At 36.7% G+C, this 19305-nt stretch overlaps 1 protein-coding gene across 1 annotated transcript in view; it reads left to right on the top strand.

The window, feature by feature from the left end:
* Positions 1–19305, top strand: part of Hmt-1 (ABC transporter ATP-binding protein/permease Hmt-1) — a 257181-nt gene that overhangs the window by 132842 nt on the left and 105034 nt on the right. The window contains exons 12-13 of the mRNA XM_090380934.1: positions 3809–3872; positions 14521–14606. Coding sequence (XP_090237060.1) covers positions 3809–3872; positions 14521–14606 — 150 coding nt within the window. The remainder of the gene's footprint in view (positions 1–3808; positions 3873–14520; positions 14607–19305) is intronic.

Raw genomic sequence — 19305 nt, 5'->3', positions numbered from 1 at the left:
AAATCTGTATTTCTATGTTTCTCCAAATAATTTTTTTGTACTTTTCTTTCACATTCACATAAAATAACTTTTATCTTTTTGAGTGATGTTTTAGATTTATAGTATTATTTATGATATGCTTTATTACAATATGGGTGAAATGTGTTAAATTCACATTCATTTTTTTCTTGCAGAATTTTATTATCATTTATAAAAAGACAATTAATATTTTTATTTTTCAAATAATTGAAAAATTTTTTGAAAAAATTGTGTTTTATAAATGGAACTAATAAAATGACTACAAAGCATTGTGCAATTCTAATCTGTTCCATTCAAAAAAACTACAAGGTTTAGATCTTAATGTACATTATCCAATTAAAAAATTTGAAATAATAAAAACAGAAAAAGGAGATAATTGTTTGCATAAATGAATTTAAAGTCTTTTTGCCAGATAGATTCAACTTCAAAATAATACATAAATAAAAATATTGAAAGTTAGAATAAAATAAAAAATAAACTAATTTATAAAGGTGTGGGAAAAAATAGAGCTCATATAACTGATTTTGAAATAGAAAATATCACAAAGAAATATTTATTAAAAGGGAGACTTTTTAGTCATATTCTGCTTAAAAAGTACATTTACTTTAAAAATGTAAATAATTTTAATTTTTCGATTTTTGTACTTTATTTTTGAAAAATGAAAGTTTTAAGGAAAAATGGTGATGCTTTTAGAGCATTTGTTTTTTTGTGTTTATAAAAGTGGAAAAGTGTACTAGAAATTCCCATTTTCTATAATACTTCTTTCCTTTCAGGTATCACAAAATCATTTAGCTCCCTGTTAGAATTTGATAAACTCCTGGCATCCTCTACTAAAGAATTCCTCATGTGGGAATGTAGATGCAAAATACCTATTCAGCCTGTCAATCACTTCAGCTGTGTCCTCAACAGTTAAAACATTGACACCAAGTGGCCCTGGCCCATGTGATTCAACTGCTTCCTTTTACTGTTAATATAAGCATAGAGGTCTTTGCTGTTGTTCTTTGCATCCTTTGCCCAAGACGACCTGTAATCTGCCTTACTCTATCACCTGATAATTTGTGCATTCCAGACATTTTTCTTCTCTGCCCCAGTCTTATCAGTTCATCTGACATCCATTTGAACAGGTTTGAACAGTATTTCTTATTTTTTATGAAAAGCCTGATAGCGTCTATGATTATTTCCCTGAATGCTTACCATTTATAATTTGCTGTTGTTGACATCATCAGTTGATACCACTGCGTAGAATTTAAAAACTGTCTTAAGGCCACTGTAATCACCTTTATGAAAGCAAAAACCTTTCCCTTTACCCTTTATATCAGTACACTGTGATCACTACCACCCAGTTTACCTCTTATCTGCAAATTCTTAATGCATGAAGAATCACTGCTTATAACCTGATCAAGAGTAAGATTAAATAGGCCTCAGAATATGGTACAGTAATACCCCGACTTACGCTACCCCGACTTACACGAACTCGGAGTTACGCGGTTCTTGATTTTTTCGTTTGGCAACGCTGCCGCCCACTATCTTCAAGGTCGTTTTTCATATGTTATCGATATACGGTGCGACGGCGGAGAATGAGAGCGAAAGATGAACAAAATTCAACTTTGCTGCTTTTATGTTTTTTATATCAGTGAAGGGGAAACACATTTCACCATAATAACGTAAAAACCAACACAATTCCAGCTATCGGTATAATCGCAAATGCAATTAGATCGAGTTTACTATCAGTTTATAACAGATTTCACTAGCAGAAACGCAACTGGATTTTTATTGTTTTATGGTAGTAACCCCTAGAAATGTGAGGTGTTAATAGTGTATCTCTGCCTTTATGGTGTTGTTTATTCAGTTGCTACATGCGCGCAGCTTTGTTTATGCGTATCAAGCGTGCCTCCTCGTTTTGTAATTGTGCTTTATTCCCTAAAAATGAGTAAAATACTTAAAAGGTGTGAAAAGGAAGCGCCCTGGTGAAGACACTGCAGATTCAGAGAGAAAAAGAAAAGCAATTATCGATAAACAGAGGCGGACTGGATCAAAAATTCTTACCCGGGAAAATTTTTAGTGGCCTCATACTATGGTTTATGGCCAAAATCACACTGGCCCACCGGGGTTTCCCCGGTAAGGCTTATGGCCAGTCCGCCTCTGTCTATAGAGAAAAATATGAAATTGTGAAACGCTTTGAGCGAAATGAAAGACCATGTGATATTGCACGTGCTACAGGCCTAAACGAAGCAACGGCGAAAAGCACATGACAATTGCAAACTTGACAGGTTGAAAATTGAAAAGGGCTCAATTGTAAAGGGCTTAAAAATTTTAGAAAACATAGACTCCAACGAAGAACGCGTTATAGCTACAAAGAAAGGAATAAAAAAATTATTAGCTTGCTACGAAGAAATTCTGCGTGAAAAAAAGAACGCGCTGTGTCGTCAGACGAATTTGTTAGATTTTATGAAGCCATCGACATCGAAATAATTTTTTAACGTAAGTCATTTGTTTTTTAATACATATTTTATAAAGAACTGCAATTTTATTAATATTTTTCTTCTAAACTAGGGTTTTTGTTAGTCCTTGGTCCCAATTAAGCAAAATTTATATGTATTTATATGCAAAGTTGTACCCCGACTTACGCGAATTTGACTTACGCGATTTTCGTCGGACCCTATCACGTAACTTCGGGGTATTACTGTATTCATGATAAGATTTAAATTACTGTTTTAACCAGAACAAATGGAAAACAAATATTGTAGTGGAACACTTTAATAAACTAAAGTAAGAAAACAAATTTAAACAAATTAGTACAGAAGCTTTCAAATCAAGGAGATTCTTCTTTAGCTGATTATATGTTATTACAAAAACAAAGAATGCCCAGTTGTGGTCATGCAAAGTGTGTACATGGGGTGCATGCCAACGTTCATCACACTGGAGGATAACAGCCTCCATAATAGGATGAATACATGCCCCTTTATTGGTCATCTCAGCAGAACCTTGACCCACGCTGAAACATCGAAGTCATTGACCACTCGCATAGTTACCACCAACGATTGTGGTTAGAATCACTCCACATATTACATTGCCATGGTGCTTTAAGCTGCAATAAAGGAGCACGTATTCATCCTATTATTTCAGAGGATATCAGAGGGGATTTTGTGAATTTAGTTCGAAGAGTTTGAAATTGTGAAAACATGAGGCCTGTTTCTTATTGCTTCCAATTTCCTTTTATGTTTTCTTTGATTTGAGAATTTTCAGGTACTAAAATTCAAAATTGTATTTTTTTTTTTTTTTTTAAATATTACGTGAAGTTACACTTTTTTTTTTTTTTTTTGTGAAACATTACAGGAATACTGTATTGGCTGCTTGAGGTTAGGTGGTGAGAGGCATGATATTCATTCAAAAACATGGAGAACATAGAGGGTCTAATATTTGGTTCTTTGATATTCTTTTAAAACTGCATATTTTTCTTAAAGCAAAGATTCCCATAACTGTATTTACAATTTGGGTTGCCCAATGCCATTCGTAATTTTCTGAAAAAGTTTTTTTCCTTTTTTTCTAAACCAGTACATTTAAGCATAGGTGGACTATGAAAATAATTTGCTACACTGAATTTATTTTGATAAATATTTTGTTCAAATGAGACAAAGCATTAATGATCTGGTAAGTTGACTGGTACCTAGAAATATTTCTCTTATGTAAAAATTTCATTAAAATGGTATTCATTGTAGTGTAATTTTACTGCATATATTGACATATCAGAAGATGGTAAATGTAGTCCTTTTTGTTTTAAATTCTTTAGGATGATTCAGGCTGCTTTCATAGATATGGAGAACATGTTTGATCTATTGAAAGAAGAGCCAGAGGTAAATCTAAAATGATTATTATCTATCTAAAATAGAAAAAAATGGAAAATTTATCATGCAATTTACCAGTGTGTTTAATGAATCAGTAAAGATATACAGAAAAGCAAATTACATTTAGAACAACAAATTATTTAAATAATTTTCATTTATGTTCTTTATAGCCATCATGGGTAGAGGAGTTTATAACATCTGTATAACTGTTTTATTGAAGCACATAAGCCAGCAGAATAGTTAATAATGGGTTTGAGATTTTTTTATTTAAGTATACAAGCTCTGTATTACATTGTTTGTTTTATATATCCCATCCTTTTAAATATTCACTGCTTTTATTGGAATGAGCAGCAGCCTGGGAAGCAAGTTTCTGGGGATTCCAGGAACTGCTGGGAGTCATCGTGAAACAAGTAAATACATGGGCTGTGTTAGGATAACTAAAAGTAAGAACAGGTGCATGTATACTTGCATGTGCACCAATGCTAGGAGTATAGTAAATATATTTGATGAATTTGAAGTGCTGGTCAAGACATCAAAGGTGGATATTGTTGGGATATCAGAGACGTGGTGTCACACAGATATAAGGAATGCAGAATTAGATTTTGGGGACTACAATATGTACAGAAAGCATAGACAAGATAGGAAGGGAGGAAGGGTTATGCTGTTATTAAGAAACAAATAAAATCTAAGGAAGTGCATCCACTTGACGTAGATGGACAATACAATGTTGAGTCAGTTTGGTGTGACATTAGCACTGGGAAAGCAAAAATGAGGGTAGGAGTTGTTATAGCCCAAATGATTCTGATGGGTACAATGAATGAATATATAGAGAAATAGAGTGGGCCATTAAATCAGAATGTCTTATAAGGGGAGGGATTTTAATTTTCCAGATATTGACTGAAACTTGTGGGTTGGTCAGTTGTACACTAGCAAGACTTTTGTGGATTTATTGGATTATTGTTTTTTGCAGCAACATGTTTGAGAGGCAACCAGAGGGAGTAATACTCTTGATCTGATTATCATCAGTGATTATTCACATTAAGAATTTACAGATAAGGGAACCACTAGGTGGCAGTGATCACAGTGTGCTGATGTGGGATTTACTCAAAGATGTACCTGCCATCAGGGGTAAAGGGAAGAGTTTTTGCCTTTTGTAAAGGTGGCTACAGTGGTCTGAGATGGTTATTAAATTCTATACAGTGGGACCAATTGATGACGTTACCAACAGAAAATTCTAAATTGGAAGGATTCAAGGAATTAATCTTGGAAGTTAATAGCCTTTTCGTAAACACCTGAGAGATACTGTTTAAGATTTAGGCCTAAATTGGTGTCAGATGAACTAATGAGACTTGTGAGAGAAGAAAAATGCATGGGATACATAAAAATTATCAGGTGATACAGAAGCCTATGGTAGATTTGGCTAAGGATTCAAAAAAAACAGCAAAGACTTTTTAATTATATGAACTCTAAAAGGAAGGGGATGAATCAGATTGGTCTGCGTGATATCGATGGTTTTATTGTAGATGATCCTGCTCAGATAGCTGCCAAACTGAACAAGTATGTAGCATCTACATTTACATGTGAGCAATTCTGTAGGGAAGTGGAGAACAGAAGCTTATTAAATTCTAACAGGGAGCTAAACGATTTTGTAATAACTGAGAGTAAAGTGGAGGAGAAATTGTTGAAGTTAAACATAAGAAAGGCACCAGGGGTGGATGGGATCCATGCAATTATATTAAAGGAAATGGGAAAGGAAGTGAGCAAACCCTTAGCCATAATTATGAAAGCTTCCTTGGACTCCGAGGAGTTTCCGACGGACTGGAGATGAGCAAATGTATCTGAAATTCACAAAGAGGGATCAAAGGGTGACACAAGTAATTACAGAGCTGTTAGTTTATCTTCTGTTCCTGGAAAAATAATGGAGTCACTGGTTAAAGAAATCATCTAGACAAGACTGCAGTAATAATTCAAACACAGCATGGGTTTGTTAAGGGAAGATCTTGTCTGAAATATTTGATTGGATACTATGATGTGGTCACAAAGTAACTGGATGCAAAAAATAATTTTTGATATCACATACTTGGATTTCAGGAAAGCTTTTGATACTTTTGCACATGGAAGACTTCTGTACAAATTGGAGCAGTATGGCATTAAGGGCAAGTTGCTACATTAGCATTAGCATTAGTAGAGGCATTTGATGCAAGAAAGCAAGCTTATGCAGCATCAGCCAAAAAAAAAAAAAAAAAAAAAAAAAAACCCACTTCCACTTCACCCCTCTGTTCGTTCAAAATACCTGTCCAGCTGAGCCTTAAACTTATTTAGGCTATCAACCTCCACCACAAGGGATGGCAGTCTGTTCCACCAACCAACCACCCGCTGGCTAAAGGCAAATTTCCGCACGTCTATCCTACATCTGTCTTTCCTCAATTTGAATTTATGCCCTCTCAGGTGATTTTTCTGAGCTAGAGGAAGAATCCCATCAGCATTGAGCATGCTTAAACCATTCAAGGCTTTATACACCTCTATCAGATCACCTCGCTGGTGCCTAGTCTCCAGACACTGTAATTTGCAAAACTTAAGCCTTTCTTCGTAAGAGCACCCCTTTGTTCCATTCACTAATCTTGTTGCCCTTCTCTGTACTCGTTCCAGCAGCTCTACATCCTTCTTGAAATGAGGCCTCCAGACCTGTATACAGTACTCTAGGTGTGGCCTGACCATTGCCTTATACAAGGGAATAATCACCTCCTTATCCCTGCTAGAAAAATTCCTGTATATCATTGACAATACTCCATGAGCTACTCTTGCAGCCCGTCTGCACTGCTCAGAGAACTTCATATCTGCCTGCACAATCACCCCCAAGTCCCTTTCATTCTCTACCACTGTCAGTGTAGTACCACAGAGTTGATACGTTGCTCTGGGGTTGCTGTTTCCCATGTGTAGTACTTTACATTTGTCAATGTTAAACTTCATTTGCCACCTCTCAGCCCATCCGCTCAACCTTTCCAGATCCTGTTGCAACAGCATAGTGTCAGTAGTGTCCTTGACAACCCTGCCAACCTTTGTATCATCTGCAAACTGGGACATTAAGCTTGATATACCATCATCAATATCATTTATAAATACAGAAAACAACAATGGACCCAACACTGAGCCCTGAGGGACTCCACTAATAACATTAGTCCACGATGAGCAGTGTCCATTGATTACCACTCTCTGTCTTCTCCCCCTCAACCACCCCTTTATCCATAGCAGCAATTTGCCTCCAATGTCACACTGCTCCAATTTGTGTAGCAGTCTTCCATGTGCAACAGTATCAAAAGCCTTTCTAAGATCAAAGTATATAATATCAAAGTTATTCCCTGCATCCAGTTCTTTTGTGACTGCATCATAGTATCCAATCAAGTTGGTCAGGCAAGACTTCCCCTTAACAAAACCATGCTGTGTCTGAGCTATAACTGAAGTCTTGTCTAAATGATCCTGCAGTGCTTCTTTAACCAGTGCCTCCATTAATTTTCCGGGAACAGAAGTTAAGCTCACAGGTCTATAATTACTTGTGTCAGCCTTTGATCCTCCTTTGTGAATTGGGGTCACATTTGCACATTTCCAGTCTATGGGTACCTCCCCTGAGTCCAAGGAAGCTCTCATAATTATGGCTAAGGGTTTGCTTACTTCCTACAATGGATAAAAGGATGGTTGAGTGGGAGAAGACAGAGAGTGGTAATCAGTGGACACTGCTCTTCACGGATTAATGTTATTAGTGGAGTCCCCCAGGGTTCGGTGTTGTTTTCTGTATTTATCAGTGATATTGATGAAAGTAATCTTGTTGCCCTTCTCTGTACTCGTTCCAGCAGCTCTACATCCTCCTTGAAATGAGGCCTCCAGACCTGTATACAGTACTCTAGGTGTGGCCTGACCATTGTCTTATACAATGGAATAATCACCTCCTTATCCAGCAGGGATAAGGAGGTGATTATTCCATTGTATAAGGCAATGGTCAGGCCACACCTAGAGTACTGTATACAGGTCTGGAGGCCTCATTTCAAGAAGGATGTAGAGCTGCTGGAACGAGTACAGAGAAGGGCAACAAGATTAGTGAATGGAACAAAGGGGTGCTCTTACGAAGAAAGGCTTAAGTTTTGCAAATTACAGTGTCTGGAGACTAGGCACCAGCGAGGTGATCTGATAGAGGTGTATAAAGCCTTGAATGGTTTAAGCATGCTCAATGCTGATGGGATTCTTCCTCTAGCTCAGAAAAATCACCTGAGGGGGCATAAATTCAAATTGAGGAAAGACAGATGTAGGATAGACGTGCGGAAATTTGCCTTTAGCCAGCGGGTGGTTGGTGGGTGGAACAGACTGCCATCCTTTGTGGTGGAGGTTGATAGCCTAAATAAGTTTAAGGCTCAGCTGGACAGGTATTTTGAACGAACAGAGGGGTGAAGTGGGTTTTTTTTTTTTTGGCTGATGCTGCATAAGCTTGCTTTCTTGCATCAAATGCCTCTACTAATGCTAATGCTAAGTATATCAGGCTCAATGTCGAAGTTTGCAGATGATATAAAGGTTGGCAGGGTTGTTAATGACAGTAATGGTAGTATGCTACTGCAACCGGATCTAGAAAAGTTGGGCAGATGGTCTAAAAAGTGGCTAGTGAAGTTTAACACTGACAAATGTTAAACTTCAGTAGCCACTGAAGTTTAACATTTGTCACACAAAGTACTGCATATGGGTAGAAGTAACCCCAGAAAAATGTACCAGCTGTGTGGTGCTACACTCAAGGTATTGGAGAATGAAAGAGACCTGGGGTAATTGTGCAGTCAGTTATGAAGTTTTCTGAGCATTGCAGGCAGGCTGCCAGAGCAGTTTATGGGTTCTTGTCAATGATATACAGGAATTTTGCTAGCACGGATAAGGAGGTGATTATCCCTTTGTATGAGGCAGTGGTCAGGCAATTTGAGTATTGTGTATAATAGGTCTGGAGGCCTCATTTTAGGAAGAATGTAGAGTTGCTAGAAAGAGTACAGAGTAGGGCAACAGGACTGGTGAAGGGAACATAGGGATGCTCTTACGAAGAAAGGCTTAATTTCTGAAAATTGCAGCATCTGGAGACTGGGCATCTGCGAGGTGATCTGATTGCGGTGTATAAGGCCTTGAATGGATTGAGCAGGCTGAATTCTGATGGGATTCTTCCTCTTCCTCAAATTATGAACCTGAGTGGGCATAAATTCAGATTGAAGAAAGACAGTTGTAAATGCCTCTGAAGTCAAGTACTTGAAGTAATTATGGATGATAGGCTGAGTTTCTAGCTCCATGCAAAATGTGTTAGAGAAATAGTTAAGGCAATTCATGAAAAAGTTAAAAAAATATAGGGTAGAATGGAGTTTGAGAGAAATGACTTTGGACCTCCTGTATCAATATACAAGAGCTTGGCCATAAATCATTGATGGCAGCTTAGTAATCTTCTCTTTTAAGCATTACATGAGCTTGTAGGACAGGCCCCAACAATTCCTTTCAGATAATCACAGAATGAGAGCTCATAGATTTGCTAATAATGCAGAAGGTTTTAAGTTATTGTATTGGAAGAAATCAATGTATGGAGTTTGATCACGTTCTCTTATAGAATAGACGTGATAAGAATGATGTCGAGAGAGAGAGGTGGGGGGGCATAATTTAAAGTTGTGGCAGGCTTGTTTGAGTGCATTCGACAAAAGGTTGAGTGACATATCTTGTGATACAAGATGCTAGAGTTATGGATAAGGTTAGAAATTGGCCTACCTAGGTTCATATATGTGTAGAAAGTGCAAACTGTGGAATTCCAGGAAAACCAGAACATATAATATTACATTGTAGGATGCAAGATTTGTTTAGAAAAAGACTTTAAGAACGAGTAGGTCCACTTTTCTCTTGTGAACTAAAGAAGCTTTTTGAGAGGTAAGAGAATTATGCTGCATTTTTGGCTTTTTTAAGGGATGTTTTTGTCATTAGAGTTCAAAGTTATTTGAGTTGAGTTATATGAATTTTTATCAATACTGATGTTTTTGCTTTTAGTAACCTAAGTCCGCCCCTGTATTTTTTTTTTTTTTTTTTTTTTATGGAAACCCCAAACACGAAAGGTATCAAAACCTATAGTACTTAGTACCGTGCATGGGTTGAAGGAGAAGTATAGGGGGAGGGGGTGCCGGAAACTTTGCTCTAGAGACTAAACATGGGTTTCACCACTTCAAGCCTCCAATAAGCAAAGTGGTGGTATTTCACCGGTTGATGAAAGTCATCTACCACCTGACTTTTTGCTTGTCCCATGAAGAATCCCAGCAAGGTTTGTAATCGTCAACACCTTGCTTTCCATTTTGTTCTGTGCTGAAGAGAAGTAGTGCAAGAATCACTATCACCTCCACTTCTGGCTGCTACTAATCTGTTAGTCTATGTATTTTATCTTATTTGGGGGGAAATGCTAAAGCCAATTACAGGCAAACATTGTTATTACAAAATTGAATGGAGCTCTTAACAAAAATTTGCTAGTGTTTTCATCTGATATTGTTATATAGTATATGGCACCTTTAAAGTTCACCTTTTTAGTCACTTCTCCAAGAATAGCATGTCAAAATAGTTACAGTTATGTGAATAGTTCCCCAAGAATTTGCATAACTGTAACTTGCATTACAGGTGTACATGAAATCCATTTTGCTTACACTATGGGAAAGAGAGAGAAAAAAACTAATGATCACTGATAATACAAAATGTGTGATTACCCAATGCAGATTCTGAGCATTTTCAGGTCACTGCGTGTGCATGCTCAATTTGAGAGAGAATAATAATAAAAGTGCTTAAGAGAGAGAAAAAAAAAAAAACGTTTTGCACTGGAGGATTTGAAAAAAAAAAAAAAAAACCTATTTTTAAGAAATTCATAACGTGATATGTGAAATCTTCTTTCCATTTCTTGCACTTAATAGAGATGGCTGAGTTATTTTTTTTACTATTATAATAGTAAATATATGATATCAAAATTATTCTTTGCATCCAGTTCCTTTGATGTGGTTACAAAGGAACTGGATGCAAAGAATAATTTTGATATCATATATTTAGATTTCAGGAAAGCTTTTGACACTGTTGCACATGGAAGACTACTGTACAAATTGGAGCAGAATGGTATTAAGGGTAAGTTGCTACAATGGATAAAAGGATGGTTAAGTGGGAGAAGACAGAGGGTGGTAATCAATGGGTGCTGCTCTTCGTGGACTATTGTTATTACTGGCATCCCACAGGGTTCAGTGTTGGGTCCACTGTTGTTTAGTATATTTATCAGTGATATTGATGAAGGTATATCAGGCTTAATGTCGAAGTTTGCGACACGCTTCTTGATTAGACCAGGGTTCGAGCCCGTCACCACCAAATACGGAGGATGCGGAAAGGTCAGGGAATGACCACCGCATATTTTTCCGGAGCAATATGGCCTTAGTTGCTAATGCTCCTAAAAAACCACCTAACAGCTTTTGTCCCCCCCCCCACCAGTAGCACAGCATGTCGAAGTTTGCAGATGATACAGAGGTTGGCAGGGTTGTTAATGACAGTAATGGCAGTGTGCTACTGCAACAGGAATTAGATAATTTGGGCAGATGGGCTAAGAAGTGGCAACTGAAGTTTAACCTTGACAAATGCAAAGTACTGCATATGGGTAGAAGTAACCCCAGAGAAATGTACCAACTGTGTGGTACTACACTTTAGGTGGCAGAAAATGAAAAAGACCTGGGAGTAATTGTGCAGAATATGAAGTTTTCTGAGCAATGCAGACAGGCTGCCAGGGCAGGTCATGGGGTTTTGTCAATGATATATAGGAATTTGCTAGCAGAGAAAAGGAGGTGATTGTTCCTCTGTATAAGGCAATGGTTAGGTCACGCCTTGAGTACTGCGTACAGGTCTGGAGGTCTCATTTTAGGAAGGATGTAGATTTGCTTGAATGTGTACAGAGAAGGGCAACAAGATTGGTGAGGGGAATGAAGTGATCCTCTTACCAAGAGAGGCTTAAGTTCTGCAAATTGCTGTGGCTGGAGACTAGGCATCTGTGCGGTGATCTGATTGAAGTAAGGCCTTGAATGGATTGAGCACGCTGAATTCTGAGGGGATCCTTCCACTTGTTCAGATTACGAACCTAAGGGGGCATAAATTCAAATTAAGAAAAGACAGATGTAGAATAGATGTGCGGAAATTTGCATTTAGCCAGTGGGTGGTTAATTGCTGGAACAAACTTCCATCTGTCGTTGTGGAAGTTGATAGGTTAAATAAATTTAAGGAGGAACTGGACAGGCATTTGGAGGGAATGATGTGATTTTTTTTTTTTTTTTTTTTTTTTTGGCTGATGCTGCATAAGCTGATACAATTGCTTTCTTGAATCACATGCCACTACTACTACTACTACCACCACCCGAGCTGTACATTAACACAAGCACTGTTGTTTATTATGTACAATTGTACCTATATCTTCTATAAAGGTGGTGAGAGAGAGAGAGAATCCATATTTTGAGATATTTGCTGTTTAATATGTGTAATCCATGTACAAAAGAGCAACATTTCTGTCATCTAGCATCGTGCTCATTCTGTAAACTTTGTAATATATTGTTAAGCTGCTCTTGCATAATTATATTTATTCTTAAGCTAGTCATAGATCACTTGTGTCAACTGGTGGCAGTTTGATGCTACTTTACAGCAACAGAGAGAGTGTGAGAGAGAGAGAGGGGAGCATGCTCAATATGCAGGTAGAGTTTTAATACTATACATTTGATTACCTCTGAAATTTTACCTTTGTTATATGAAATTAATTCTGGTTTTTGTGTGTGTAAATTTAAGTTACTGTTTACATACATCATTAACCATGAAGCTGATTCACGAGCCTTAGTCTCATTTTTGGTACTGCTTTGCTGAATCAAGATAAAAGACAAAAGATATATTTTATCATATACTTCTGTGTTTGAAATGACCACTTCTGACATCCTAAAACTCTAGTTATTTGTTTTAGTATATAATTGCATGTATTATTTGCCTTTTACATAATTTCCAGGGCTAATTTTTTCCAAAAATAGTGACCCGTTTATATGAACACACACAAAAAAAAAAAAATTTCATACAACCAAGGTTAAATTTTGCAAATGTAATCAAACATTTTTTATCTGTACTCAGACACTGAGCATTTTCTCTCTACCACTATCAGCTGTTCTAAAATGATGTTAAGCTGGTCGCTGACTAGCATCGCAAGAAAAGTTCACGCGTAATTATGAAGTTTACCAATGAGAGCAATAATGTAAAAAAGAAAGTTGTCATAATTTTCCCCCTGTATTACAAGAAATAAACAGTAAATATTATCACAAAATATGGATTCTCTCTCTCTCTCTGGAGGTCTAGAAGGTATGTGCATTTATATGTAATAAATGACACCACTTGTTTTAATGTACATAACTGTTATGGTGGCAAAAATGAAACTTGTTATCATGTGCACCAAAATTTATTGAATTTCTTCACGCAAAATTCTTTTCTTTCTAGCATTGACTAAACATGGCAACACGTTGTGAAGGAAGAGCACAATATGAGATAGAGCAAATAATGCCTCCCACACTAACTACCATAGTAGTTTCTTAAGAGTTATCTATTGTGTATCTACACCGATATTATATAGATAAAATAATAACAGATGAATGAAGAAATAAATAGGTATGAAACATTGCAGTGTTGCCTTTTATGTCCACTAGGCTAGTGGTTGACAGTAAGTTAAAATAAATGAATAATAATAATAATAAGATTGTAAGAGAACTAAATTAAATAGTTTTACCTTCAAGTGAAAACAGAAGAAGCTGGTGTAAAGGACAGAAAGTGGTCAGCAAATCAATCATAATGAAACCAACTACTAACCATTTAAAGTACAAAGCTTGTCGTTATTCATCATGATATTAAACAAGGTTAATTAGCTCACTTCTCAGCAGACAGTTATGTTGGCTTAAAAAAGGCATTTAGGTGAATTTCAAAGCTTCAGTTGTCCTTAATTGTGGAAGAATTTTATGCTTGTTTATGGTCCATTTAAGAACCAAAACTAAGCAATGAACGGTAACTTATTCGTAGTAGGAGCAACAGATCAAAGTGGAGAGAATATCATAGTTTTTATGTAGTTTCTGGTAGTTGTGATGTCAAAAATATTAAACAAATTCTGTTTTGCAATCCATTGGCATGCCATACAGGAGAGCAACTTATTTAAGTGCATCTTAGAGTCAGACCCAACCCCAAGATCTGTATGGTTGTAAATATTTATTTGTTCTTTGAGGTTAATATTATATATGATACTTCAGTTGGATAGATTTTTGTGAAGATAAGGCTTTCATGGAACAACAAAAAGTCTATTAAATAGAAGCATTAAATGAAAAATTCTGTTTCATGGAAAACCTTAGCTTTCATAAAAAGTCTTGCTGAAGTGAATCATGGAAGCATACCAACCTTGATTGGCAATCATGTTTTTATGCAAAAGTGATAATTAATCAAGATTGGTATACTGCTAGTATTATACTAAGCGTTTTCAACATGTGAATATAGTCACTGTATGATCCTTATTTTGATATTGTCAATGAATAGTTTGACTTGGTCTGAAGTTTCCCAATTCCTGTGTATGTTTCTATACATGTAGGTTCAAGATGATGTGAATGCCACTGCTTTAAGGGTACAGAAATGTCAAATAGAGTTCAGAAATGTCTGCTTTTCATATGTTCCAGAGTGAGTACATTGGTAAATTTTTTTTACTAGAAAATTGAATTATTCTACGATTGTAGACATATTAAATTGATTTAGTCATTAATATAAAAATACTAAATGTTCTTGATGTAATTTGTGAAATATCCTTCCAGTTACTTATGCCCCAGTTTCCTGAAATAGAGGTTGAAACCTCTATTTTAGGAGTTAAAACACTCAGATGTGCATTTTGAACTAGAACTCACTTTAGGATACACACTGATTTTTTTTTTTTATTCATATTGCAGGTTAGTTGGCATGAAACATAATACTGTATATTAATTCAAATTACAGAAATCAGAACTTGGTCTAGGTATAAAATTTTTTATACTGCTTGTATGTGCATTTTTGCCTCCCTGTCAAGTAAGCACTTGCTAGGAATTTAGTACAGATTGAAGTCATGGTAAATGATTACATTAAGCAAGACTCCCTCTTCCAAGTCTAAGTGTAGTGTAAATTTGAAATCATCATCATCAGCCATTTTCAATCCACTGCCGGACGAAGGCCTCTCCAGCAACTTTTCAGTTCCTTCTGTTTTGAGCACTGGCCATCCATTTACTACCCAAAAACTCACGAATTTCATCTATCCATCTCTGTCTTTGTCTTCCAGGTTTTCTTCTAGCTTCTCTTGGGTACCATTCTGTTATTTTCTTAGTCCATCTGTCATCATGTCTTCGAGCTATGTGTCCTGCCCAAGACCATTTTAGTTCTTTAGTTTTGATAAGAATGTCCTTTACTTGAGTTTGCTGCCTAATCCATGTGTTTCTCTTCTTATCTAACAGTCTGATTCCGAATATAATTCGTTCCATTCTTCGCTGTGCAGTTCTCAGCTTCTCTTCCATTCTTTTGGTGAGAGCCTAAGTTTCACTTCCATAAGTCATGGTGGGGAGTATACATTGGTTCATTATTTTACGTTTCAGACAAACTGGGATATTGCTCTTCAGTATGTGACTATATTTCCTGAATGCTATCCATCCAAAATTTATTCTTCTCTTGACTTCCAGCCATTGAAGTTAAGAAGTCAGCTAATAACTTGTCCCAGATAAGTATATGACTCCGCCTTTTCAATTACTGCTCTTTCAATCATTATTTTCCTTTCTGTGGCATACTTGTTCATCATTACTTTTGTTTTAGCCATATTCATCTTTAGTCCAAAATCCTTACTAACTGTGCATAATTGATTAAGATTTTCCTCTAATTCTTTGGGATCGTGGCTTATGACCACAATGTCATCTGCAAATCGTAAATGGTTTAGGTACTCTCCGTTCACATTGACTCCTTTCTGCGACCAGTCTAATCTTCTGAAAGCTTCCTCAAGGGCAGCAGTAAACAGCTTCGGAGATATTGTGTCTCCTTGTCGAACTCCTTTCTCGATTTTAAATTTCCTACTGTCTTTGTCTAGTCTAATAAAGCAGGTAGCACTCTCATATATTTTCTTCAAAATCATAATATATGGGGTATCTATGCCTTGTCTTTCCAGTGCCCGAAACATTGCCTTATGCTGTATGGAGTCAAATGCCCTTTCATAATCCACAAATGCCAGGCATAATGGTGTTTTATATTCATTTGCTTTCTCCATTAGCTGTGATATTACGTGAAGGTGATCCATAGTTGAGAATCCTGTCCTAAAGCAAGCTTGCTCTTTCGGTTGATTCTCATCAAGTATTCTTTCTAATCTGTTAGTAATGACCCTTGTGAACAACTTGTAGATGTGGGATAACAAGCTAATTGGTCTATAATTTCCAATTTCTGATTTATCTCCTTTCTTATGTAGCAAAACTATGATTGCATTATTCCTGCTTAGGTGTCACACCTTTTCTAATGCACTTTGTGAAGAGCCTTGCCAGTTTTTGTGTTATGTCTCTTCCTCCCAATTTTAACAACTCTACAGTAACTTCATCTTCCCCCGGGGCTTTCTGATTATTCATTTTCTTCAATGCATGTTCTACCTCATCAGGAAGAATATCGGGTATGTCGTATGTGTTGCTACTTTGCAATCCATCTTCCCCACTGCTGGCATCATTCCCTCGCTTCTTGTATAATTCTCTGTAGTAGTCTTCTGCTATTTGAATTATGCCTTCTCTGCTGTTTATAAGTACACCATCGCTATTCTTCAGTTTCAGTATCATTTGTCTTTCTGTATTACTGCTCATGGCTGCTGATTTAAATCCTTTGTTTTCCCTTAATGCTTGTTCTACTTTTCTTGTGTTAAATCTTCTTATGTCCTCTCTGAGTGTCTTTCTAATGGCTTTGCATAACTCAATATACTCAATTTTCTCCTTGTCAGCGTTTATCTTGCTCTTCATTTGTCGTCTTCGGTTCATCATGACAAGTGTTTCTTGACTAATTTTTCTTCTTTGGATTTCTTTTTCCCTATAGGTTTCTTGGGCTTTATCACTTTCAGAAAGTTGTAATATTCCTCGTCGATATCATGGTCCTGAGCAGTCTGCAGAAGCTCAAACTTGTCTTAAGTTCCAGTACATACTGCTTTTTCTCCTCCTCTGTTATCTCAAAGACCTTTGTATTATTTACTCGAGTCAGTTTTTTCCTTTCCTTTCCTACATCTATATCAAGTGTACATCTTACCATTCTGTGACCACTTCCAACATTTACCTTATTCAGGACGGTAACATCATTCACAATATACCTTCTGTTAGTGAGGATGAAGTCGATTTCATTAGTTGTTAATCCATTTGGACTCTTCCATGTCCACTTTCTGTTCACCCTTTTCTTGAAAAAAGTGTTCATTACTGACAGTCCTTGAGATTCTGCAAATTCCACAAGTCTTTCACGTCTTTTATTTCTTTCACCAATTCCAAAATTTCCTATAGTTCCTCTTTCTGCACTGTTTTGCCTTTTTCCAACCTTAGCATTGAAGTCCCCCATAATAATAGTGTAGTGGGTTTTCTGCTCATCTAGAAGACTCTCAATTTTGGTGTACATTTCTTCAACCTCTTCATCATCATGGCTCGATGTTGGTGCATAAATCATTATAATCTTTAGCTTGTACCTCTTAGAAATCTTGAGTATTTGTCTTGACACCCTTGGTGATGTACTTTTGAATTCCAAAATGTTGTTTTTAAAATCTTTATGGACCAGAAACCCAACTCCACCTTCACTCCTTTCACTGTTTCCATTGGTGTACAGCAGATTTCCACTTGATAAACTTATAAGTGATTCATTTCTTCTTCTTGTTTCAGCCAAACCGATGATATTCCAATTCACATTTTGTAATTCCTTTTCCAGCTCTAATATCCTGTCTTCACTGATGAGTGATCTTACGTTCCATTAAAACTAAAGCTCTTATTGTACTCACTGAATATATTTATAAAGATGATTAATGGTCACATTGATTACCCTTGCACTTGGAATAAACCAATTTTTTTTTTTATTCAGTTAATAAGAATATCACAAGTGAAACAAATATTCCTATATATTATGGATAAATCATTTATAGGCTTCATTTTAATCCAGCTTAATATAGTAAATCTGTTGGTTACAAAATGTAGAGTTTAAAAACACACACACACACACACTGGTGTTCAAAGAAAGTGCATCGCCCCTTAAAATTGTAATTGTTGTCCGAATAACATAAGTATATGGCAATATTTCTTACAGATTGCATCAGATAAGGTTGAAACACGTAGGTGATGATGTAATATTGCTTTAACTGTTACTTTCAGCTAATTAGCATGCTCTGCACGGGTTGCAGTCATTCCTTGCTTGAGTCAGGATGGCATGCAGTTGACGCCAGAAGAAAGAGTGCTATTGTTGCTTTACACGAGGAAGGATGTTCTTCCCGAAATATTGCTTATAGAGTGTCTTGTAATCAGTCGACAGTGATTAGATTTCTTTCCAAACTCAAGAATACTGGTTCTGCTGATAGAGAAAAAGGAACCGGATGCAAACGAGTCTCTATGCCAAAACAGGACCACATTTTGAAGCACTTATGCCTTAAAAACCATAAAGCTTCTTTGTGTGAGCTGAAAAGAAAATGGAAAGAACATACAGGAGTGGTAGCAAGTGCAGTAACAGTCAGAAGACGCCTCTTCAAAAATGGACTTGTAGCTCGTTCCTAAGAAGAAGCCCCCTCCTCACATAAAAAATGAAAAGGGCCCGATTAATTTGGTGTAAAGAGCATGTCAAATGGACCACAAAGCAGTGGAAGTCAGTTATTTTCTCAGATGAGAAGAAATTCAACCTGCATGGCTCTGATGGGAGACAAATGATTCGTCGTAGACATAGTGAAGAATACCATCCAGACTGTATGGTGTCTACAGTGAAATTCCCTACCAGCCAAATGATATGGGTGTACATTCGTATTGCCTGCAGTTTATAATAGGTTCCGTCTGGCTGCCAATGGATATCTGGCTATATTGGGAGGCAAATTGCTGCCAACCATTAGAGGCCATTTCAACCTGCCAAGTAAGTGCATCTTTCAGGATGACTCTGCTCCTTGTCATCGGTCGAAAAGTGTAAATAGGCACTTCTGTAGTTACTTTAGCTTCATTTCTACATTAGAGGTTCGACAGTAATGTGTTTACATTTGTGACTGGTAAAAAAATGGTTGGAAGAACGGTCCATTACAACTCTTAGCTGGCCAGGAAACAGCCGGGACCTGAATCCTATACAGAACTGTTGGCATTGTGTAGAATCTGCAGTTGCCAGAAAGAAACCAAAGACC

This window comes from Mastigoproctus giganteus, chromosome 1 (assembly GCF_048544385.1).
Source record: "Mastigoproctus giganteus isolate SK-2022 chromosome 1, ASM4854438v1, whole genome shotgun sequence".
Classification (NCBI taxonomy): Eukaryota; Metazoa; Arthropoda; class Arachnida; order Uropygi; family Thelyphonidae; genus Mastigoproctus; species Mastigoproctus giganteus.
This window is presented reverse-complemented; position numbering and strand designations above follow the sequence as displayed.